General features: G+C 50.6%; 1 protein-coding gene across 2 annotated transcripts in view; it reads right to left on the reverse strand.

The window, feature by feature from the left end:
- LOC149359706 (uncharacterized) overlaps positions 1 to 24,699 on the reverse strand; it is a 140,052-nt gene that overhangs the window by 51,061 nt on the left and 64,292 nt on the right. Inside the window, exon 2 of one of the 2 annotated variants that reach the window (XM_089571840.1) lies at positions 20,554 to 20,658. In XM_089571840.1, the coding sequence (XP_089427966.1) occupies positions 20,554 to 20,658 (105 nt within the window). Of the gene's footprint in view, positions 1 to 20,544; positions 20,659 to 24,699 lie in introns of both variants that reach the window. The other variant, XM_089571839.1, reaches the window with a different exon arrangement.

A 24,699-nucleotide genomic window follows, 5' to 3' on the forward strand; every position in this document is an offset into this window, starting at 1 on the left:
GGAGAGGAGCGTGACTCAGAGTGCCCGCCGAACCGGATAGCATCCGTCCACACGCTGCGTGAAGATCAGAGCCGGGCTGAAGGTTGTGGCAAGAAGTGAGTGAAACGAGAGGGAAATTAGGCGACGCTTGGGGATGGAAGTCTGTGGACTAAGAAAGGAAAAAAAGGAGCCAAGTTCACAAGGAGACCGTGAGAAAAACGACGAAAGAACAAACAGGACAGAGGCAAAGCCGTTCAGATCATCCCTTAGCCAATAAGAACACTCATAGGCGAAGTGCTTTTCGGACTCTTCGTCTCATTTTCAGCACCGTCGAGGCTGGAAAGTATGAGAGATGAGTGTCGAAGGTATTGAACCTACAATGGGCTAGGCGGCTGGGTGCTTCAGGAGCTGGCACCGCCACTGCATATCTCACAACGAGCGCTACGCGAGCAACGGAATAGCAGTAAGCTCTACCGGCCTACAGGCTAGTACAGGCTAAGAAGATGGCATTAGGTAGGCGACGAAGAGCTGTCGTGAAGGCAAATAAATGTGTTTGGAGTCGAGAATTCACGGCGATTCAGTTCGTCTTGTTGCGAAAGTTCGCTGAGCGATAAAAGCAAGTGTCAAAGTCCGAATTCAGAGCACTGCTGTATAGCCTTAGAAAACCGACTATAAACTGCCGCCGCGGTGCCTCAGTGGTTATGGTGCTCGGCTGCTGACCCGAAAGACGCGGGTTCGATCCCGGCTGCGGCGGTCGAATTTCTTTGGAGGAGAAAATCTAGAGGCCCGTGTACTGTGCGATGTCAGTGCACGTTAAAGAACCCCAGGCGGTCGAAATTTCCGGAGCCCTCCACTACGGCGCCTCTCATAGCCTTAGTCGCTTTGGGACGTTAAATCCCATAAACCAAACCAAACCTATAAACAGAAATAAAAACAGCCTCTATGAGAAAGGTTGCATCACAACAAAGAGCGCACCTTTCCATTGTTTCCGCAGATTAGGTATTCCGACCGTATTATGCTAACGCCAACCAGGATTTGCTTCGAGCGAAAATCCGCTTCCAATAGTTTAATGCCAACGACAGAATAAGGAAAACAAAATAAAACGTGGAGCATCTGCCGCAGGTTGTGGCGGCCAACAGCTTATATAAATCAACCGCGCGTCCAAACACTTCTCTTGTAGGTGGAAGTGAAGGAGAGAAGGCAAAATTTCGCCACGAAAGAGGAGAAACAGAGTAGACAGCCAGGAACCAAAACAGAGTAAAGCGGGAAAGTGAACACAGTCAGGTGAGATTAGATTTCACGCTTGGCGCACAGCGCGCGCCCCGTGCTCGAACCCCACCGGCGTCCAAACCGCGTTCCGCGGTGTCCGGTTCTGCGGGTTAGGAGCTCGCCGCTTTTGCGGCTCAGGTGTCGCTTAGCCGCTCGGGGCGTCGGCGGACCGCTTGATATCCGACGCCGCGCTCAATTCCCTCCCCACAGCCCATGGTGTACGCGTGTATGTGTACCCGTGCGCGTGAGTTCGTGTGTTAAAGCGCCGTCACCTGCGTCCTTTTTCTTGGCTTTTTTCTTTTTCTTTTTTGTTTCTTCGTTTCGTTCTCACGTCTTTTTCAATTCGCTTCCATTCGTTCTCTCTTTCTTTCCTGCCTTGCGCCCACCGCTCCCCACAATTGATGATACAGGGCGAAGATAATATGCAGCGGGTTTCGCGTTTCCGCTGCGAAAGATCATTTGAATCATGTATATAACCAGAGGTCTCGTTATACCGAAGCTTGTGTTGAACTTTTTCTTTTTCTTCTTGCTTCTAGGGTTCTAGCACGCATTAGCGCGCACGTCACGCTTCCGCCGCCATCTGCCGTTCGTCTTCGGTCCAGGCATGACGAATTCGACCACCTGTCCCGCTTCACCGGCGAGCTGTTTAAGAGAGGGCAGGTGACAGCCTTGCGTGAACAGCCGCAGCTCGTCAGGAGGTCTCCCCATGCGGGTAAAAGAGATCATGTGGAGTGATAGTTTCTTTTGCGTTTGCGGGTTGCGTTGGCCTGATGTAAATCGAGTTTGGCCGAAGAGACAACGCTGGGAAAGACCATCGCCTGGTGTCGTTACAAGCACAGGGCGATAAAGAAGAATTTCGCTTTCAGTCTTCGACGCAAAACTAGAAAAGAGTCCCGGAGTGTTCCCTGCATTACTTTGCCTGTAGTCAGCGGCGCCCTAAGAGTCACAGCCTGACACGTGACTCTTCCTCAACTGATGCTGTGTTGCAGCGCTCGACTTGATTCTTGCATCTAGTTTTCTTAGTTTACTGTTAATGGCTAAATGCGAGGCTGTAAGGACGACGTCTAATCCAAGCTGTTGTATTTAACATTTGCTTCGCGCAATGTTCCTCCAGGAAGATACCTATTAATTGTCTATTAATTTCACGGCGGCTAGCGCCTGCGGGAATTATGTAACGTAGTTATTTTTCATGTCTTGGGTTCAGTACAGGGTTTGCGCCGGTCAAATCGATACCGCTATGTGCTTCTCGACGTTTTGCAGAAGTTTCGACGATTCGCGGCTCCTTACTCGTTGCTGAAATGACAACCGTTAGCTGTGCATGCGAACAACTGCTCCATTTGTTGGCGCAGGCCTTTGCTGTGAACTTGGTAAGTCCAGGTTAAGTTATTAGTGCTTGTCTCCATTTTTCGCGCAAGTATACTTGTAGGCTGTGCTGTGTGACGAACTAGTAATGACAGCGCGGAATTGAGGACCCTAACAGCTAAGTCGTACAGTCGCGAGCAAAAAATATTAGCACAGATCTTTGGCGATCAGAATTCGTATATCTCACCACGCGGCGCTGCGGTACGCTGACCAACCCAACGGGCCGTTTCCATGTTTGCAGCGCAGGGGGGGACGGCATGAAGTAAGCTTTATCAAGCGTGCACCGCCCGAGCGTTGCGGGGCCGACCCTACGTGACTGTGCTTGCGGCATTTATTTTGGCTCGGTTATCATGAGCTAAGATGGCCTCTTCTTATTGCTGTTTTTTTTTGTGTGTGTGTCTGCGATGGTTTGTCAAAAGGAACTCGCGGGAACAATAGATGATAGCGCTGCTTTTAGCCAGTAATTTTGCTGTCCGTTGCAGTCCGCTGAACCCCCCTAATACTGTAGAATGGGAACGGCCCGGCACTCTCGTTATCAGCCTCTTCGCCACCCGCAGCGCCACGCGTTGTCATTCCGGCGCTCTGGTGTTCCGTCATGTGTGCTAATCTTTTTTACCCGCTACTGTACAGTATACACTCGACCCACTCGCGCCTGTTACTTGAAAGCTGAAGAAGCCAAACAATTTCCGCACATACCCACCGTGCCATGCCATTGTTGTCGAGCCGTTATCTTCTTTCGACCGGCACATTCCTTCTCGGTCGTTAATCTACTTGTATGCGGAGGAGTCAGACAAGACACGGCACAGAGACGGAAACAGCGCAAAATTTCCAGCTATTTTAAAAATTCTCGGAGAAAACTCGAAGGTCTACAATTAGAGCACACGTGCGCTTTTGTTCTCTTTGTTTAGGGCTCGCTCTGGGACACGCCTACCGCGTGTGAAGAACAGCGCGCCTAACGGCGTTTTTCGCGAACGGCAAACTCCCACTCACGTTGTAAACTCCCGTTCTCTCCCCTATTCCCTCTGTCGACCCTTTCTTAACCCTCGTCAGCTGCCCACCTTTCATGGCAAAGAGAAAATGCCTAACGAAAGGTTTCCTCGTTGTATAAGAGCAATGGCGCAGTTCACAGCTTCATTTTCTTTATTCTTGCAGCATATGTGCGTACTATCAAACCCAAAAGTTCAAGGGATGCAGTTTGCGGGAAAAAAAAAAATATTTCAAAGTAGTCAGGCAAGCCAATCGCTTGAAATATTTGAGGGTATGTGGGAACGAGAATGCTATATCTGCTGGAAGCATTATCAGGCTGCCCTATCAGCTTTTTTGTACACATGCACACCTAGAGCTTGATGGTAACATCTTGACACACGGCCAAAGAACGAGTCACTAATGGTTTGGACAAACACTGGTTTCTAAGACTTACCCATAGCATTTTAGGTTCGAATATTACCGCAGGTGCTTGCTACGGTACGTTTTCGTGGAATATATACTCTCACGTACACAGCAACGCAGTGACCTTCACCAAGCAAAGAAAGGCTCCAAAAACTGCAGATACACTAAAGAAAGTGCCAATACATTCTGACGTCATCTCACTTGACCTCCGCAAGCAAAGAAAGGCTCCGAATACTGCAGATACACTAAGGAAAGCGCCGACACATTGTGACAGCATCTCACTTGACTGACCGGTCCAGAACAATGCATCAACGTCTACGCAGCAGAAGTCGTGCCGACATTAATCGTTGGTTCGGAAGTACGGACTTCTCATCGACCTCGACAAGAAAAAAAGGACGAACATCGGCTTCGCGTCAACAGATGTGCACTCAAGAGCTCGGTGCAGCTCACACAAGGGGAAGTATAAGCTGAACAGTTATGAACCGTCTAACGTAAGCTCCTACGTGTTCCGAAGCGTCAAGTTCCGAAAGCAGCAATTTACTATCGGACTGCATCGGCGATATGGAGTAGGTATGCCCACAGCGAACCGGAGAAGGTACCGCGCGAGCCATACGGTTAGCGAACCGGCGGCGTTTTTCTTCGAACGTAATTACCGCAAAAACGGAAACTGTTGCTCTCAGTAACCGATCCGCCCCTCCTCCGCCGCAAAACGGCTCGCTTGTGCCTCGAACCGAAAACGAGGTCCGCTTCAACCCTCGACGCACGAGGTGGGGCGTTTTTGGGGGCGTTTCCGGAGGATTCTCGAAAGGCCTTCGAACTGCCCGCGCCTGCCCTGTCTTTTCATTTTTTTTTTCCTTCCTTCGTTCTTCGTTTTGGAGAGGCGCTTCGCCTACCCCTCTGCACGACTGTTTACCCCTGCGCTGATCCTCACCCCGCCTCCGTGCGAGAGGTCTTTAATCTGCTACCCAGTACTAACACTTGTTCAGAAAACAAGCTCGTTTATTTTCAGCGTACGCTTTTTCCGAAAAGTTCACCTTCTTTAACTTGCCTCTGGTTTTGATTTGGAGGGTAGGAAAATTTCCCGCCTAACTTGCTGAACGTGGCGCATTTTTAGGAGTCTTTCGTAGCCAACCTACAAACCAATAAGCTCGGCTTATAGGTTTCAGCAGTGTTGAGCCAAAAACGTTACGAACCAACACCGCCGAGCGCTTGAAGGACATTTACTCTGTGACGTTGTAACCGAGACCCGAGTACATTCCTTGATTGAAGGACATTTACTCTGTGGCGTTGTAACCGAGACTCGAATACGTTCCATGATTGGTATTTCTGGACTCTGGCCGGATTTCTGGTATAACTAGCACGACGCCATACTGTTCACCAAAAAAGAATACGAAAGAGTCAGATTTCCGCATTTTTGATCGCATGTCCAAATCTCTGCTTAGATAATGTCGACATTAGCTGCTTTCTGCCGTGCCTTCCTGCTGCTTAGAACGTCTGAAGGCGCCAAGAGAGTGTGAGAAACCAGTGGCCACGAATTATTCTTCGCGCTCAGCCACTGACTACACAAAAATATTTCCGGTTTTCTTGCTCTTCGATATTCAGCTTACATTTACTTAAGTTGCCTTCAACGACTTACCGCCAACATTTTTTTTGCCGCTCCTTCGCGTTAACGGGTAAGCAACTGTTAATTAGTCGTCCGCATGGAATTACGTCATCCTACTACAAGTTCAAGTATCCTATTGTCATCAGCCACATGATCAATTGGTCACGTGAATGGGTCGCATGCGTCGCGCGTGCTCGATTAATTGTCATGTGATCCATTTAAATGTCATCGTTACAGTTAAGCAAACTGGAAACTGAACCTCGATCATACTACCTTATCCCATGCTCCAACAACGCTGAAATTCGTGTCACATTTACGTGAACGCCTCCTCCTTTTTCGTTTTTTATTGAATGTTCTCGTCATACCAGATCTAGGCTCGCAGACCAACGACAGTGGCCCAACATCCATGCCGTAAGAGAGGCTGCTCGTTTTCGTCGAGGTGTGGGGCTTCTGTGTGTCTTCCATTAGGAACACGGACATCTCCGCTTGCCGCGCGAGCGTCCCGGCAAGGCACAGTGCTACGTACACGCCCAAGAAGGCAGGCAGACAGGCTTGGCTACCCCCTGGAGGCAAACACTTGCGCAGTGACTCGCAAGGACGGCGCCAACTTGTTCGGGTAAAGTACTGGAGGGCGCGGTAACCGCACGCGCTACTGCTATACACAGGTAGGGGCCACCGGTATCACTCAGTCCTATACCAGCAGGGGAAAGAGGAGGAGACGGAGGAAGAGGTGGCCACGGTTCGAGTTCTTTCCGAGCATATATGCGGGCACTTGCCGCGGGCACCGCGGGGACGACGAAAAGTGAAAAATGGCGCGCATTCCTCGCACGAAGAGAAGCCCAGCATGCAAGGGAGTGCCGCTTGTATGTGAGCGCACACCGAGGCCGGTGCAGTGCGAAGCCAGCTATAGAGACCGTGCGACGGAGGTCCCCCTGCTCTCGGGCCGCGCGAAAAACAAAGCAAAGCAGCGGAAAAAGTGTGGACGGGTACAGAAGGAAGTAAGTGGCAGCAGCCGAGAGGACCCGAACGGGCTTCGAGAAAAACCGAAAGAACCACCAGGTACAGGCAGCAGGGAGGAGGAGAGGAGAGGGGGAGAGTGGAGAAGGTGGTGTGCGAGGTGAAGAAGAAGGTGGCCGGAGCAATTCCGCAGCTGCCGCCGCTGCGATGCGATGCGGCACGTCTGTAATGACCACCACCGCCACTAGTGCCGAGGGCCACCACTGGAGGGCGCGGTGCGGCATCCATCGCCGGGCGTCCCCTCTCGGCTCATTCCTTCTCCACTACTCTATGGTTAAGGCTGAAGCGCCGCGGCCACACGCTCCGTACTGGACGGAGCACGCCCCTTTAATTGCGGCTTGTTTTGCGGCTCGCGCGATTTGGGCGACTTTCGCCCGCTCTTTCCCCTACAACCGCCGGGCTCTCTCTCCTTCCTGGCGTTCTTTTTTTTTTCTGCCTTCCGAAGTGCGAATCTAACTGAGAGAAAGAGGGGGAGTAACACGGAGAGGAGAGACCACCACCTATTTGTGACCTGCGTTGCCTTAAGAAAGAACACAAAGGCAAAGAAAGGGAAACATCCCAGCGAAAAGAAGCAAACAGTGACTGCAAGAGCATGGACTAGAGCAAGAAAAAACGATAAGAAAGAGATGAGGTAACGTCCAGACAAAAATATAACACCCCTAAGCTAAAGAAAACAAGTGGAGTCGTCGACACACCCTTTTTAAGTTCTCTGGCGTTTTCCTTCACTCGGCCACCTCGTTATTACTTGCGGCTTCGGGTCGGTATCACTCCCTAACCTGAGCCTCCCTTTTCCTTCGTTTCCTGCTATTTTGTGCCGCTCGGAGCGCGCGGTGGTGTTTATGAGAGGCGTTACGCGGCGGTCCGCGTCTGTTCGCTATACTCCCTCGCGCTCTCCCTCTCCGCTTTCCTCCTCGTGCATCTTTTCGTCCCCGCTTTCGCGGAGCTCCGGAAATTAGCAGCGAAAGTATAGCAGCAGCAAGAGCGCTTCTGTCGAGTCCTTCCTATATAGCGTTCCTTGGTTTCTTTCTATTTTATGTTTGCTTTGCCGATGTGTTTGCAACAGGCGCTACTCTTGGACCTCCGCGCATGAACCGAGCTTGGCATCCCCACCGACGACGCGTCGCAAGCACGCACTAGAGGCCGCTGCTGCTGCTGGCGCTCTGCGGTGCGCTCCGTGTTCGGGTGAATAAACATGACCCGCCGGGAGCGTCTCCCGGCGTTCCTTTCAACGGACTGCTAATCGACTTGTGGGACGTCTTCATATAGAGACCTGCGGCCGCGGCAGCATGTTCTCGGGACGTCGTCGAAGAAGGCCTCCCGCAGGTTTTTCCGGTCCGGCCTCGGAGTTAATTCACTAATTCTCGTCTTGGCTCCTCCGCTGCGGCGGCGACGAATTAGCGGATACCGCGGGGTGACCATGCGTTCGTTAACGTGCGGTTTTCATTCGCTGCCGACGAGGCAGTTGATGTATGCGGTGCTGACTAATTGTCGATATTTCGGTTTCTCTTATGGCTGGCCCCTTTCGTTTACGGTACGACGGCGATTAGAGGCAAGCTCTGCGGTCGTTTGCGTGGGGGCACGGGCATCCTCGACGCTTGTTATAGTGTCGTCGCCCTGTACAGAGCAGACTCGCACTCGCTCGTTCGGACGTGCTTGGAAAACAGCTGGCTGCTTGAAGCAGCGGTACGGTGTTTGTCAAGGAATTCCAGCTTGGAGGGCGTCAGATTCATTCCAGCTGCCCAAACATCCACTTTGCTCAAGTTCTTTATGTTCCCTGAAATTGCAGAGCACGCCGAAATGCAGCCGCAGCGACAAAAGATTCGAACTTACGACTTCACGTTGAGCGACGAACGCGATATAAACTGAGCCAGAGCGGCGGGTTGCGGTACGGTAAATCGTTTTCACTTCTGCAACACGTAGAAGGAAATAGGTAGGGAAATAATGTCTTTACTTCCTCATTTTTCTTTTTGCTCTTCTTTCCTACCGTATTCTCATCACTGAATGTGTCAGTTTTTCTCAAAATTTGGCGGTGCTGTAGCAGTAACTTCTTGCGTCACCCTGAGCATCAAATACCGTAACATACAGAAGACATATAGTAGCGGAGACTTATACCGGTCGATCGCACGCCTCCTACTCACGCGCAGTGACCCCACCTGGCCGTACCCATTTCATTGCGCATGCGCAGGAGGCGTCCGGTAAACCGGCATACGTCCCCGCTAATATACGTCTACGATAGGCTAAAAACGTCTATTTTCATTTGCTACGTCAGGCAACACAGAATTCGCGGAGATGGGCATTAGCAAACCGATGTAACCCGCGAGTGAGCCTGTAATTTTAATCGATATTCGAGATAAAGGTTTACAAACCAGCTTGCGATAAGGCGTTTCCTGAGTGCCTCTGTTTATATAATGACCAAAGTCTCAATTGCTACCGGTGATCTTACGACAAATATTTGCGTGTTGTGCGTTTAAAGTTGCTTTGATTCTCCCTCCCAGGAACTTCAGAAATGAAAGTCAAAAGAGCTACTACTGGGGCTAGTTGCAAGTACATTCTTGAAGGTATTCGTGGGCGCTATAAAAATACGGAAAAGGGACGAATACACAGGACGAAGCGCTTTCTAACAACAGTTCTTAGAAAGCGCTTCGTCTAGTGTGTTCGTCCCTTTTCCGTATTTTGATAGCGCCCCCCATATCTTCAATAATTCAGAAATTAAATAACGACTGCGGGCAGCAAAGATTTTGGAGCCCTGTGAAGTGCAGGAAGCTTCTTTTAACCAGCACCCATTCGGTTTCATCTAGTGTCTAACTGGTTGTGAGAGGTACTTGGGGCCTAGCCCCGTGTGAACACTCCTTTGTTTCCACTCAGCTACAGCATCATCTAAATATTTATAAACTATGTTTTAGGCATTCGTCAGATGCTTTGTAGATATATAGACATGACGTAATAGTGACTGTTTAATTCGATAAACCTATACGATATCTCGGCATTCGACATGAAAGGACTTATACTGAGAGAAGTTAACGGTCATATGGTTTTGACATGAAAGCCACATAAACACGCGCGTAACACACCTGAAAGATAATACCTGTCATAGTAACTACTGTCATAATCCTGCTCGTCATGTCAGTGTTTTCATAATAAGGCTTTGACTTGGGCTAGTTGATAAGAAATAAACAATAACTTATGTAATCGCGCCACAGTAATGACGAAAACGAAAAAAAAAAACAAAAAGTTTTGTAGTGCTTACCGAAGCTAGCTCTATGTGATCCCATGTTAATGTGCGAGTAGTCAACCTAATCAGTTAACCAATGTTCGGCCTGTTATGCTCGAAAACTCTACGGGAAAAGGCATCAACAGCTCATAAACCGAAGGGTCCAGATAAAAGCTGCGGCCGAGAAAAAGGATAGCGAACCCAGGAGATATGACAAATGGATATGTGCAGAAGCACACTCGTCATTATCTCGCGCAACGGCTCCAATGTAGCGGGCCGGTTCAATTACGCGATGGGGAAACCGGTGTCGCTCCTAGTGTACGGGCCCGATAAGGTCATCACTAAAATTCAATAACAACACCAGCGACGTGATGATTGTTACGCTGGGACACCGAGCATTTCCGCCTCGTAGCCGACCTTTTCTACATACAACGGCTGCGCAACGGCCCGAAGGCAGCACTCGCCGCTGTACATCCAACGTGCCAGGCAGCTCGTATACGTAATGCGCGTGACTGCCGGACACACCGCAGTTCCGCAATTGCCTCATTCGCAAAAGAGTTTCGGCCGATGCCAACTCGATCGCAATGACACAGTCGGAAGCGTTTTTCTCTAAATGCCGGTCGCTAATGTCGGATGGTGTCGCTGCTAGTGAGCAGGAGGGGGAAGGGAGAAGAAAATCGGGATGGGACGGCAACAGGTCGCGAGGAACCGGAGAGGAGGCAGGTGCTGTCCATGGGAGAGGGCGCACGTGCAGGAAGAGGGAGCCACCGAATATCCTTATAGAGATGAATCACCATTAACAACAAGAAAAAAAAAATTACGCCAAAGTTGGTATACAGGGACGCGCACAAGGATGGGACCACCTATTCCTCTCGCAGCTGAGCAGTTTCGAGTTAGGTCCGCGTTAGCTGTCCGGACATGCGCACGTGCTAGAATGCGACGCGAAAGTCTCGTTTGTTTATTTCCTGTTTTCCTTTTGGGTTTTTTTTTTCTTTCTTTCTTTCTTTCCCTCTCTAGACAAGCAGCCGTGGAGGCAAGAGAGCCGGCCAGTACGCAGCTATACCACAGCGGGGCAAGACGAGAAGCCCGGCCAAAGCGCGTTGCGAATGCCGCGTAATTGGCCATGTCGAAATCCATATGCGTCCCCAAGCCATGCAACGAGCCAGAGTGCACGATTTATGGCTGCCGCTGCTGCTGTTTCTGATTTTGCGGAGCGGGGACATCTAGCGGCGTGTTGTGTAGTCTCAGAGGTGGGGGGAGAGGCGAGGACCGCCCTGCCCGTCGAGATACAGCGGCGAGAGGGCAGGCCGTGCCCAACCCAGGGCCGCGGCCGTGCCGGCCACCACTTAACACCAACGAGAAGACGCCGCCGATTATCGGCCTCTTCCAACGAGCGGCACCCGCAATACGCACTCGCTACTACTTGCGCGGCCGGATGAGAGATATGTATTTCCTCTTCAATAGTATGCGCCAGCTTCGGCCCATGTATATGTTTGTGTATGTGCCTTGGTATCGTCAGCTGGCCTGCGCGGAGCTTGTATTTTTTTGAACGCGCATTCGGCGTGCGCTTAGGCAGATGCGCCCTCCTCTCGCCTAGCCCTCTCTCCCACCCATTACTGTGTCAAGTTCGATCGGTTTGGAACGCGCCTACGGGGAGTCGCTCTATACGCGCCCAAAGCCAGTGCGCATTATAAATACATACACCCGAACACACGCACCAACACTGCCACCAGAAGCCGCTGCCGCCGCTGCAAGTTTTACGACTTGTCTCCTTGTAGGCTTTTATTTCGTTGCTTCTACGCCATCCAAACCGGTGTCGTCGTCGTCGCTTAATTTAGGAGAGCCGGGTACGCGGAGCCAAAGAGGGCGCTGGTCGGTTGGTCGCGTAGTTTACGCCGTTCGCTTATTCGGCGCTGCTCGGGACTAGGAGCGGCAGAAGCGAAAGGGCGAGGTCGCGAAGGCGTGGAACCATATCCATATTCACTCATGATCCTGGCCTGCTGAAGACAAAAAAAAAAGAAAAAAAAAAGAATGCTCCCCAAGTGATGTTCTTCCGCCGGCACGGGAATAATGTCCAACCGGTAGCCGTGTAAGCTGGCGCGCAGCAATTACCCCTTAAAAAACTGTTGAACCGCCGGCCACCGAAGTCATGTTCAGCTGCAGGCGACGGCGAAAGAAAAGAAAAGAAAAACACTTGGTGGCCGATATCGCGGCATCGCTTGCGTGCGCGGTCGTTTTGAAGTTTCCGCCTTGTAACCTGTGTGGCACACCTGCGCCTCGCTTGCTTTTCACTTTCTGGACTGCGTTTCGTGTATGCGTGTGCCCTTCACCCCGGTTCCGGAAGATATACCAATTCAATTCTTAACAGGTCGACGACTTTCCTGTCCTGATAGCGTATCATTGGTTTTACCGCTTCCTCCTTTGTTCGTTGGGCTCATTTGCTTCCAGCAAAATGTTCGTACAGCATATTTCGGAACCTTAGAACCAACGCAGCTATTTTACGGCGACAGCCGTTAATGGGAGCCACCCCGAGTGGTCATGCCACTGAACCCCGCTGCAGTAGCTGTACTTGTGTATATCCTCAAGCCAAGGAAAGTCAAGGCAAGAACCAAGTCAAGACAGTGAAAAGGGAGAAAGGAAATAGAAGAGAAAGGAGACGAAGGGAAGACGCCAAGCCACGGCAGAACAGAAGGAGAAAAAGATGAAGAAAAAAGGAATCAAGGAAGAACGACAGAAGAAAGGGGAGAAAATGGAATGTCATGACGGCTATGTCCGAATATTTTAGCTAAGCCGTAACCTAGACAAACCAGTAATGTTTTATTTCAACGATATGACGTAACAAAGCTTGAATAAAATATGTCGCGCGAAAGCATTGTTTAGGAATATTCTAATCAAGGAAGGTGAAAATTGGAAATGTTTTTCAATACGCCTATATCAATTCCAGCGTGCAAAATTCCAGTGTAAGGCACTTGCTGGGAAAGCATTGGATGGTTTCGAAGTCATTGTGTAATGCAAAACATAGGTGTGCGCAGCCAAGAATCGTGCATGCGGTTACTAGAAGTGACGGAAAGTTCCTATTTTAAAAATGATCCGCCTATACTACAGTGACACCACAGACAGCGCATAATCTAAGTTTTATATGTAGTCCAGAAGACATTGCGCTGGCTTTCGGTGGCAGTTGGGATACTGTACGTTGTTATTCCAGGTAAAATTACGTTACCTTCAATAGCTGCTATCTCCGCGTTATCTCCACGAAGCTCGCACACTGTTAAGTTCTCACTCGCGTGTCGCACCTTCTCGGACGGTGCAACGTGTATATTAAGGCGGTGCGCAGCCATTTACGTCGCACCGAACTCGCTTCTATAAGTTGTTACGCAACTTTTCAGCAACCCATCAGAGAAGCGCTTAAGCATAAAAAAAAATAAAGATAGTATCACACACATCAAGGCCTTTCCGACGGCTTGCGGCGACGTTATGCCGTAAATCAATTAGCGGTTCTCACGCCCTTGTCTCCCGACCGGCTCACGGTGCAAGTGCCGTGAAAATCACAGCGACGCCCCGCTGCAGCCTAAGTGGACGCCCAGATTATCGCCCCATCTGCCGCTTCGTTTGGGGAACACCTATCGGGCATCAATAACTGTCAAACAAGTGCATGCGATACACGCGACGACGACTAGGACGACTACACGACGCGTCGCATCATTTTCGTGCCCCGCCTGGACAACCCTCTCTTAAACCCTTCTTTGTTGTGCAAATTTCGGACAACAACGTCGCACAAGACCTTCGGGGCGGTGATCGAGGTACGACGGGTACTGAACAGGGACATGTCAAGAAGACCATGGCTTCGAACATGTATCGAATCTCCGTTTCGACCGGTTTTCCTGCATTTTTTTTTTTTTTAGTTTTGTTCGAATTACCCTCGTCGTGCTGGTGACTGCAACATGCACCGAGGGCAAGCAAGCTCGTCGCCCCACTCTCTCCGAATAATCGGGAGCAAGGCGCAGCGATCCAGCTCCGCGTTCGACGGCGCCGCGGCGTGAGAACGACGGCAGCCCAAGTCCGACCACACATAACTCACCGGTCACTTCCCATTAAGGCAAAGCGGGCCGCCCCGAGCGTCGGTTCCCATAGGAGCACGACCACGTGCATGAAGTGTACGCGACGGTACGTACCGGCCGCCGTGCAGACCCGCGGCGCGACCGAGCAAAGTCATGCCTCCGAGGCACCGGCACAACGAACAGCCAGCCAGCCTCCCGTGCCGCCGCCTCCTTCTCCGCGCTAGCGGGCTGCGCCTTTCCGCCAGCGCGGCTTTAAACAACGCGTGATTAATGCTCGGGTCCAGCCAGCGGGCCGGCCGGCCGGCTCACCGTGACGCATACATGCGCGAAACCTGCCTGCCTGCCTCTGTCGGCGAGCCGTATCGCGGTGTGGCTACTGTTTCTCCGCGGCCTCGCTGTAGATGGCCCAAAGCTGCGGCTGATATCGGGCTGGTGGAGATCAGCGCCGACTGCGCTTTCACGCTGCGTGGCCTTTGGAGGGCTGAACGCCGAACGGTATACTGGCGGTGGTCGCGGCTATTAGCGTCACAAGGCGAGGCTATAAGATACAGCAATATGACTGGCGTACGATTGGGGTCTCTATAGAATTGAGGTGCGACCCGTTTTTACTTTTCTTGTAGGGAGTAATTAAAAACGGGCGATGATAGGTGAGCCCGCTTGGGCACATGGTCGCTGATAGCAGCTTGCTCGCTATAGGACAGGGTATTTCATTCAGCACTGCTAATCGGTAAGCTGATGAGCAAGGAACGGAGACTGCGGGTATATAGTTGAGACACTTCCAATAGCCGCCGCTCTAGTATGCATGCGCTTAACTTGCAAGACAATTCCCAGAACGTTAAGTCATAGTTTAATTAGATACCTATCATTTAGGAGTGTGCAGGTGGCAAACGAATGTGTATATTTAGAAATGTTATCCGGAGATCGCTGAGAGCACATCAGATTAGCCTGGATGTATTCGTAGCAAGAGTGCAACATATCGTCGACGACCGCAGATGTACTACGCATGAAATCCATTGCTGAAAAGCCGTAACGTAATCTAGGATGGCTCATAAATGCTGCGCGGGAGTCACAGTCGAATCTTGGAGTCTCAGTAATCGGTAGTTTTTCTTAGCCTTCCGTAGCAAGCTACAGCGCGCTTGGTTAAATTCGCCACTTTTGGTGAGTGGCGGCCCGCTAGACCTGCGCAGACGTCTGAAGGAGAGACGGCGTCAGCGCGCGTTAAAGATCGCGACACCGGTCGACTGCGCTACCGCATCCATATTTATTGGAACAGAGTCGACGTGGCGGTCGACAGAACGGCGTTGGCGGCGTACGGCCGAGACGAAGGCCCCAGCGTTGTGTGTGACATGTGCTAGCGCCACCCCCTTATAAAAATGGTCAATAGAAAGTCTATAGACCTCTTATATACTCTACTGCATTCCTTTAGATGTTTCTTTTTGTCTATTCATAGTCTATAGACAGAAGTCTACTGAAAATGTATGGCCATAAATCTATAGATTGTCTACCGTCTGCCAGTGGCATTTGTATTGCCTAAAGACTGTTCTCTGGGATTTGTCTATGGAGAGTCTATAGACTTTATAGACAGAAGTCTATGGACAGTCTATAGACTGTCTAAAAAAGTTTTGTAATGGTCGACTTTTCGCCACAGTCGCCGGCGCCAGTAACGCGGGTGGCTACAATTGCTTCTACAATGCAACAAGCCTTAGTGGCCGCATTGAGGCAGCGGAGCATATACCGGCAGGCATAAAGAAAGACATCTGGGCGTCGGCGTCTCGTCGCGACCAGGATGCCCGCGAGCGTAACTCCAGAACCACGCTCCCGATCCACGAGAATGACAGCGTTGGGCGCCGCCACCGTTCCCTTGTGTCTTAAGCACTTCGTCACGACCGCGACATGCGCGCTCACGCGCACGACGAAGAGGGAGACACGCCACGTCTCACGCAACTCCAGCACTGGCTCCCACACTGAAGAGGTGCGCGCCGGGCAGAGCGTGATCTGGCAGGCCACGGAGCTGCGGGCAGCACAACTCACTCCTGGGCCGCCGCCCCAGAATGGGCTCTCCAGCGCGGGGCTTTCCGTTTCGGCCGCCGCATCCAGCTTCTTGAACGGTGAGAACTTAATGGAGGGAACACCACGAGGAAGCGACATCGGCGAAGTGCTTCTACAGCGCCCAGAAGTGCGGCTGTAAGATGCGGGTTCGCTCCCGCTCTTAATTTGTATCGGCCGTCACGGTATCGGCTGGCGCTTCTACTGTGCGGCTGTACGTAATGCCACCGTGGTACGAAGCTTGGCTGCTGCGGGGGGCTGGCTATTATGCATGCCCGGCCCCACGCGTCGGAATTGCGCCAACGTGGCGCCGCTTCGACTGAGCGTCGTTTTTATGCTGTGCTCGAGCACTGCGGGTTCTCGGTCGCTTTAACTCACTTGTGCGCCGCTGCTCCCCACTGAAGCCCAGCGGATTGGGCTGAACGGTCAGGGTAGGCGCCTTGCTGCCAAGAAAAAAGCGTTTTCGCGTTTTTGCGCAGTATACGCCAGGCATCCTTCCCGCATCAGCACGAAAAGCATACCTGAGGCATTCAAAACCAAGCTGCGATATTACTAGGTAGTTAGCTAAGCAGTTTCAACAAGCGCAGCCTTATCCTTGCCGGCACCAGAGCCTAACCTAACGCGCTGCTCTTTTACTTTTGTGTTCAACAACTGACGTCCTAAAGCAGTTTCAACAAGCGCAGCCTTATCCTTGCGGGCACCAGAGCCTAAACTAACGCGCTGCTCCTGTACTTCTGTGTTCAACAACTGACGTACTAAAGCTGCTACAAACACACTTTAAAGTTGTACGTTAAATTGCCTCCATATTGATCAGTCTTTAGCTATAATTCGCCCTCGATTATTTTTTATACCGTGATGCTTGCGCACCAAGTTTTATTTCCTTGCATTGCTTTTAGAAACAAAAGTGGGCCGGACGTGCAGAAAGGTTGCCAACTCTTTATTTTTCATTCTTCTCTACTAAACCGCTCACCCATGGAAGTCAGGTCAACGGTGAAGTCAGACCACATCAAGCAGTACTAACAAGGGCACTTCGTGCGAAACGTTACTCCAACCGTGTACTGGCGTTGATAAAGATGTACTTCGCACCTTCGGAGCCCTGACTCGCATGCAAACGTCCTCAGCCATATATAGCGATGAAGTCGGCACGCGGTCACTCCAAAATTTAGGCGAGCATTTTGACTGAATACTCGCTATAGCGGCGCGCACTGCTCTAAATCCGAACCACGCAAGCCCAGCTCAGCATTTCGACATTTATAGATTGCTACACACCCACACACACGTGCACTGCGAGTGTGGTATCTGGTGGCAGCGCTAAATGCGCACTAAAGTTGGCGGCGCTGAGCTCAAAGCGGTCGCAGCGAGAAGGGAGGAGGCAGAAAGACAAAGCCAGGGGGAGGGCGACAAAGTTGCCGCTAATTAATCTCCCCGCGCCAGAAATGAGTCCGGCTGCCGCACGACGACACTTGATTAAAGCCGGCCAGTGCGGCGAGCCAGCCGCCTACACCTCCCGGTCCCCTCGCGACACGGGGTCACTGCGCTGCCGCCATTTTATAGCCGCCCACACCATCGTCTGTGCCATATGACATATACTGTCTCTCTCTCTCTCGCTATATATATATATATATATATATATATATATATATATATATAAAACGAGAGAGATACAGAGAGAACGGAGCGAGATGCATATATCTGAAGCCCTAATGAAGAGAATACCATTTCAGAAATTATTTCTGAAATAAACGTTAACCATGAACAGTTCCATTTGTCGTAAGGTTCTACTTACCTAAGCAAACTGGACCACTGAAGCCTCCAGCGAATATATATATATATATATAGCACAATAAGGTAAACGTACTTGGTTGCTAGTTTAAAATAAGATGCGAAATTGAGAAACGCTTCGTTTATTGGGAGTCGACGTTTCGGACAGAGCCTGTCCTTTTTCAAGACAGGCTCTGTCTGAAGCGTCGGCTCCCAATAAACGAAGCGTTTCTCAATTTCGCATCTTATATATATATATATATATATATATATATATATATATATATATATATATATATATATATATATATATATATATATATATATATATATATTAATGTTCAGTACATGTTGCCCCGAGTAGAGGAACTATATGTGTGAACACTTGGTCCGTGCTCAAGCGTTATACCTCGTTCTGCACAACGGCTTCTGGCTTTCATCGGCCTGTTCTGACGGTCAGACTATCATGAATGCCACAGTCAATGCGGCAGGCACAAAGAACAAGCACATCGCGTCGCATTCATGAATGCTGGACAAGTACACTCTGTCAAAAGTGTAAAGCCCAAAGGATTTGCTTCTGCTCGCCAGCACCAGCGTTGTAATTCTCTTGAGGGTGAACATAACACCCGCTTTGAGGCGGCTCATAATCTAGCTCGAGAACTGTCCCGCCGAGCTGGGTCGTGCAGCCCATCCGCCCTATACTCCGGCAAGGACAGGTTATTTTCTTACAGAGAAATCCTGCAGCACTACAGGCTTGCAAGACTCAGATTCCCCCCAGCAGATAAAACGATATCCAAAAAACAGGCCAAAGCCTGGCGTAAACTTCAAACTAACACCTATCCAAATCCCCAATTGTGTAGCTTCTATTCGGGAGGACTCCACTCAGACAAATGCAAAAATTGTGATATGAAAGCCGATCTAAATCATATAATCTGGAACTGCCCGCAGTCCCACCCAGGAGTCACTTCATTATCAACTCTGGTCATTAGCAGGCTCTATTGCTCAGCCCCGACCCGGGGACACAGATCAAGCTCCTCCAGCTGGCTGAAGACGCCGCCGCTGCCCAAGGGATAGCGGCCGCCGTTTAAGCGGGGGGCGACTTCGGGTCGCTCCTTTATATCCGCTGGAAATAAAAGGGTCATTTCTTTAACCTACACCAGCTACACCAGTGTAGCAAAGCTTCATTGGAGGTATTGGACGTTTGCTACACTGGTGTAGCTGGTGTAGGTTAAAGAAATGGCCCTAAAGTTTCACCACCACCACCCGCTTTCACCGCAGCATCTTTTAGTACTCCCATGGGCACGTGCCTCACTACACTGCTTAGAGCCCCTTCGAGCTGTTAACTGTTGACAAATGATGTACACGAGCAGTGCTGTTACCAATATCATAGACCGCCGCGGCAGCTTTTTGAGAATGAGCAGGGAAATGTTACGGTCGTGGTTTTCTTCTAACGCAGAGCTATTATGACGTCGTTGTAATAGCCCAACGTGTATCCGTTGTGAATTATAGCGGTTAACATACATACCTGGGCAGTATAAGAGAGAACACAGCTTTCGCACAAATTTGCAATTTTTTTCATTATTTTTCCATTAAATTTGCCACCGCGATGGTATACAGTGGTTATGGTACTCGGCGGCTGACCCAAAAGACGCGGGTTCGATCCCGGCCGCGGCGGCTGAATTTCGATGGAGGCGAAATTCTAGATGTCCGTGCACTGTGCGATGTCAGTGCACGTTAAAGAGTCCCAGGTGTTCGAAATTTCTGGAGCCCTCTACTACGGCGCCCCTCATGGCCTGAGTTGCTTTGGGACGTTAAGCCCCATAAAAACAAACTAAATTTGAGATTGACTTTTAGATATATTTCAATAATAAAACAATTTAGAAAACAGAAAGCTGCGCTTGTCACAGGTAATTAGGGAGTAATCATAAAATAAATGCTCAGACTGTTCCCTCTTATAATACTCACGGCTGTACACATTCGATAAAAACTCGATTGAGAATGTGCTCGTGTGAGCCGACTTGATCAGGGTTACACACAGAGCTCAGCACCGAAAAGGAGGCACTCGAATGCAAACTCGGCTGTCACACGGTACAGATATAACCACTTCCTCCTAAGTTTTTGTTCCTGCTTGTCACATCGCAGTTTACTTTCTACTTTAACAGCCACCTTGGTTCAGCGACTTCTCAGGATAGGAGGGAAACGTGTTTTTCTACCGGATGCCAGCCGCCAAGGTGGACTGGAGCCAGAAATCTCACTCTGCGTGTGTTCCTTTAAGGCGAGATCCCAGCCACATTCTTTCAGCGATTCCATTCTGCATTTCCGCTCACTGGTTGCAAATTTAGCTGACAGTGAAATGCGCCTTCCGACCGTTTTCGCTTGATTCAACTCGATTGGATATGAACTGACACATTCCTTTTGGGTAAATTCAATGTGGTTTTTCCAAATCTTTGTCTTGAAAACAAAAAGCCTTAGTAATTTTCTTCAAATAATAGCATCGTTTTTACCTCGCACTCTACTGCAGAACCGACAGCACGACCGAGCAGAAAATAGAAAACTGCGACCCTGAACGGGTTGACGAGCCTCTCTGCTCTAGCTTTGCTGACCTTTCCTTTAAAAATCAAGTTATCTTTAGAATTACTGCTCGATTACTTCATTGAAATTATTCCTATTTATTCCATCAGAACTGCAATTTTCTTAGCTGAATTCCATTTGCAGCCAGAACAAGACAATCTGAATGTAAGCGCTGTCATTTATGTACGGTCGTGATCGGAAGAAAAAAGGAATGGAATCGCTCCGAAAGGATGTCGCGTGGGTCGGCCGCGGTGCCTGTCTTTCGAGGAAGTACGTACGCGTCTTACTGCGTGGTTCCCGGGGTCCGTCGACGGTGACCTTGATGGCCTTGGTGTAGGTGGCCACTTGCGGCGGGTTCGTGCTTAGGGTGATGGTGATTGTGAAGCTCTTGCCTGCGAACACACAGGGAAAAGGAGAAAAAACCACTTAGTATCGATGGCGCGATTTCATTTAGGCACTCAGAACAGATGCCTTCACAGAGCCCCTTTTCTTTACAGCTAAAGCAACATGCATCTCCTTTCTCGCATGCTTTAGTTCACAACGTCCACCATATGGCGTACACTTCACGTTATGCAGTACATGTACAGTCTATGCCAAGAGTAACCGGGCACAGGTGGTTTGTCTCGTAGCCGCGTAGCGAAGCACTTACGGCAGCCCTTAAGCTATGAATCTGTGTAAAGTAAGGTAAGCTCTTTTTCTCACGTTCTGACACCTTTAGTTCGTTACGGGCGCCGTAACGACTCCATTATACAGCCGAGAAGCAAGAACCTGTTGCTCGGTTACTTTTCACAAAGGGGGTACGTCCACCAACGTGCATATACCTACACTAACGTGCATATACCTACACTAACGTGCATATACTGGCAAGTTATGCAGTGTATGCATGTCCACCAACGTCCATATACGTTCACTGGCGTTCGTATACTTCACGTTGTGTAGTATTAGCATTAATTCTCTTAAAGTCACTGTTTAGGTTTACTCAGGCTAAACCAAGAAATAGAAGTTTCTATATTTAATGCCACTGTTTAGAAAGAATATATTCGTTCTGCAAAATTACATGTTCGCCGTTTTATTTGAGCATGCGGCAGGAACAAACAACACACTTCTCTACAATGCAATTTTTTTGCTAGCTTGACCCGCGTTCGGTGTTGAAAGCTGAAATACAGCTACACAAGCTAACAAACACATCTCGTGTACACGACAGGAACGACGTTCTCAGCAAATCTGGCAGGCCGCGCGTCTCAAACACTCCGCCGCAAGCGACACGACATTGAGCATTCAGGTCACGCGTGCTCAGTCTTGTCGTTGTGTGCTGTACTACACGTCAACTCCGTTCCCCGCGATCTTAAGCCACAAGACCGGCGCCTACAACACAAAGACATCACTTCTTTTTGCGCTCGTGGCTCCCCGCAGGAAAGCCAGAGGAGCCGCGGGTAAACAACTCTGACCGAACTGCGGCTGTCTTGGGGTCGCACAAACTCCACACCGACACTCCCGGAACCCCGCTCCCGATGTCCTATGTGCTTGGGAAAACACGGCTTGGAACGGTCCTTACTGCGCCGCTCAAAAGAAGAAATAAGCGTCGAACAAGATCGCTCACTCGTCTCACTTGAGCTTGGCTCGAGAGAGAACGGCGGACTGATCCTGAATGCACCGTCCGTCGCCGCGTCCAACCCCTCTTCTAGCAGGGCAGATTCAAACTCGCCGGGGCAGCCGGAGAGCTTGTCTCTGCGCGCCGCTTCTCTTCAGCCCTTTCTTTTCTTTGTGGTTTCTTCCGCCGGGTGCTGCGACCGTGTTTTTCCTTCTTTTCTCGTTCGGGAGCAAGTGTTGTTGACGCTGTTTAACACGAGCCCGGGTTGGGGAAGGGGCGCGGAAGGACCAAGCGGCGGCGAACAGGGAAGAAGGCGTTCCGGGGCGATTGTGTCGTCGTCGTCGCCGAGGAAGAAGCCCGGCTGCGTGTTTGCGTTGGCGTCGCCGGCGCGGACGACAGCCTCTTTAACGTCCCGACGCGCCGTAGATCTTTCCTTATCGCCTTCCCCTCTTGGGAAGCCTCCCGCCGCTCCCTTCTTTCCCCTTTCTCCCTCCTCGCACGACGGCGCGGTCCAGAGTCAGAGACCCGACCCCGGTACAGGGCTCGTCGTGGTGGTGGCGAGGGTACAGGGGAATTCTGTGAGCGCAGGCCGCGTCGAGAGCTGAGCGCCTTTGTTTATGAAGGCGAACATGCGGTGTGTGGAGGGAGCCATGCTTGCTTGGCTCGCTCGAAGTACGATGGTTAGCCGCAGTGACACTCTTGGGAAGTTCCGCACTGGTGGTACAGCTGCGCTGTTTAACGACTGCGGAGGCAAGGAAATGCTCTTCTTGCGTGTCAGCAGGGAAGGAAGTAATGCATGGTCCTTCTAAATTATCTCGGGTGACAGCTACGTGCGGTTTTCTCTGTCGCTCTTCCCAACGTCGAGAAATTCATCAAAGCTGAGCTTTAAGCTCTTCAACCTGGGTTCCTCCTTATCTGAAAGCGGCCGGAACGTCTCATGGGATTAACACGATGTAGAGCTCGCAGCGGTGTGAACACACTGGGCGAGCAGAAGGGCGAATAACTCTCATTATGCTTCACCGAATGCACTTTTTTGCATCTGCCCGCAGAAGCGAAGCCTGAAGGTGCACCTACTATCTGTAATATAGCAGGCTGTAGCCTGAACTGACCGAAATAGGCTGAAAATGTCTAGGTTCTTTTAACATGTACAGTGCATTGACCCGAAGTCTAAAACAAATCAACAAGAAACCAAATATTTTTATGGAATGTACCGCTGTCAAAGCAACCCACTCTGCGTCCAGGAAGAACGCAAATACAACACCAAATTAATTTCTTGCTGCGCCTCGCAAACACACAGTCGCCCCTTTCAACATAATTACATACTGTGCCTCGGAAAAACACAGTTGTGCCATTGAAATACGTTCACACTGAGCCTCTGAAAAACAGAGTTGCACATCCGAAATTACTTCCCACTGCGTAAGGAGTACCTTCACAGGGAGGTGTTCGCAAGCCACTAGAATTTAGTGTTAGAGAGAATGAACAGCTATTGTATACGGGGTTTAACGTCTCAAAGCGACACATGGCGGCTGTGAGGGATTCCTTAGTGGAAGGCTCCGGATTAATTTCGACACCCCAGGTTCTTTAACGTGCGCTGACATTGCACAGTACATGGGCGTCTCGCATTTCACTTCCACCAAAACGCGATCGACGCGGCCCGGTATTGAAGCCGCGTCCTAAGGGCTCAGCTGCCGAACCTTCGATCTCTTCACTGTCTGCAGGTGCTCTGGAATTCGTTAAACAAAATCGACTAGAGGGAAACAGTTTTCGCACCGCACCGCACCGGCACTACTCTCACGACTCGTTGTCCACTATGGCACCACTGTGTGTTGTGCGCTGTGAAAAAAAATCCGCTTTATGTGCCCTTCGAACAAAGTGCCGGTATATTCACCACCGCTCAATTCACACCTGGCGTCAGCGCGCACAGAATACTTCCCTCGTTTAAGAGTGTTAACTAGTCACTCAAGCTATCCACCAAGCTATCTAATGGTTCGAACACACCAGATCGTATCAAAAACGTCCCGCAGTTCGTAATTACAAGGTGCCCCCTTTTTAGACCAGTCGGTATCGCTCTATCGCAACCGTTTCGGACATTGCAACAAGTTGCCCTACAGCGCAGAAACATTATCCTTGCCGAGCAACGTGTAATTGCCAGAAAACACCGGCGCCGGGCGTCCAGAAGTCATATTCGTCGGCGACGTGAAATTCGCCTCGAGCAGCAAGCAATTCGCCGCCGGACCGTAAGGCACAACCGCTCTTTCGCACCTCGCAACAACCCTTTCCGCGTTGGCAGTGCGACTGCGACAACAGCTGAACTCGTTGCCTCCCGCAATTATCGGCCCTCAGCCAGCGCTCGATCCACCTCGGGCTGCAGGAGTTCAATCGGTCCCGCAAAATCGTCCGAGCGGCACCGCGACGAGCACTGACGCGAGCTATTTATAAGCCCCAGCTCTGGCACCCACAGTAGCTTCCCAGAACCTTTTCTCACGCTCCCGACGCAAGCGTAGCGAACCGAACGGCGCCAGGTCCGATGTATGTATACGACGCGCGCTTACTACGGGTACACGTGGCATACTCCTGCCGAGGCGGGTTGGGCATTATAAAGGTTGCGCACCTGTGTGTGCAAAGAAGCCGAGGAGGGGAGGCCCGACGCTTGTATTCTACATGTTTGCTGGATCCTTTCAAAGTATTTGCAGGGGCGTGTAACAGGGGGCGCTGGCTTGCGGCGTTCGGGCGAGGAAAGAGCACGATCGTCATCGTCAGTGGAGCGTGCCGTACTTGTCGCTGCTATTCCGGAGAGCACAGCGGCGCGCCAGTAAGGCCGGTCTCTGAGGGAACACGCATA

Source organism: Amblyomma mixtum, chromosome 2 (genome assembly GCF_055824585.1).
Source record: "Amblyomma mixtum isolate Tamu chromosome 2, ASM5582458v1, whole genome shotgun sequence".
Taxonomy (NCBI): domain Eukaryota; kingdom Metazoa; phylum Arthropoda; class Arachnida; order Ixodida; family Ixodidae; genus Amblyomma; species Amblyomma mixtum.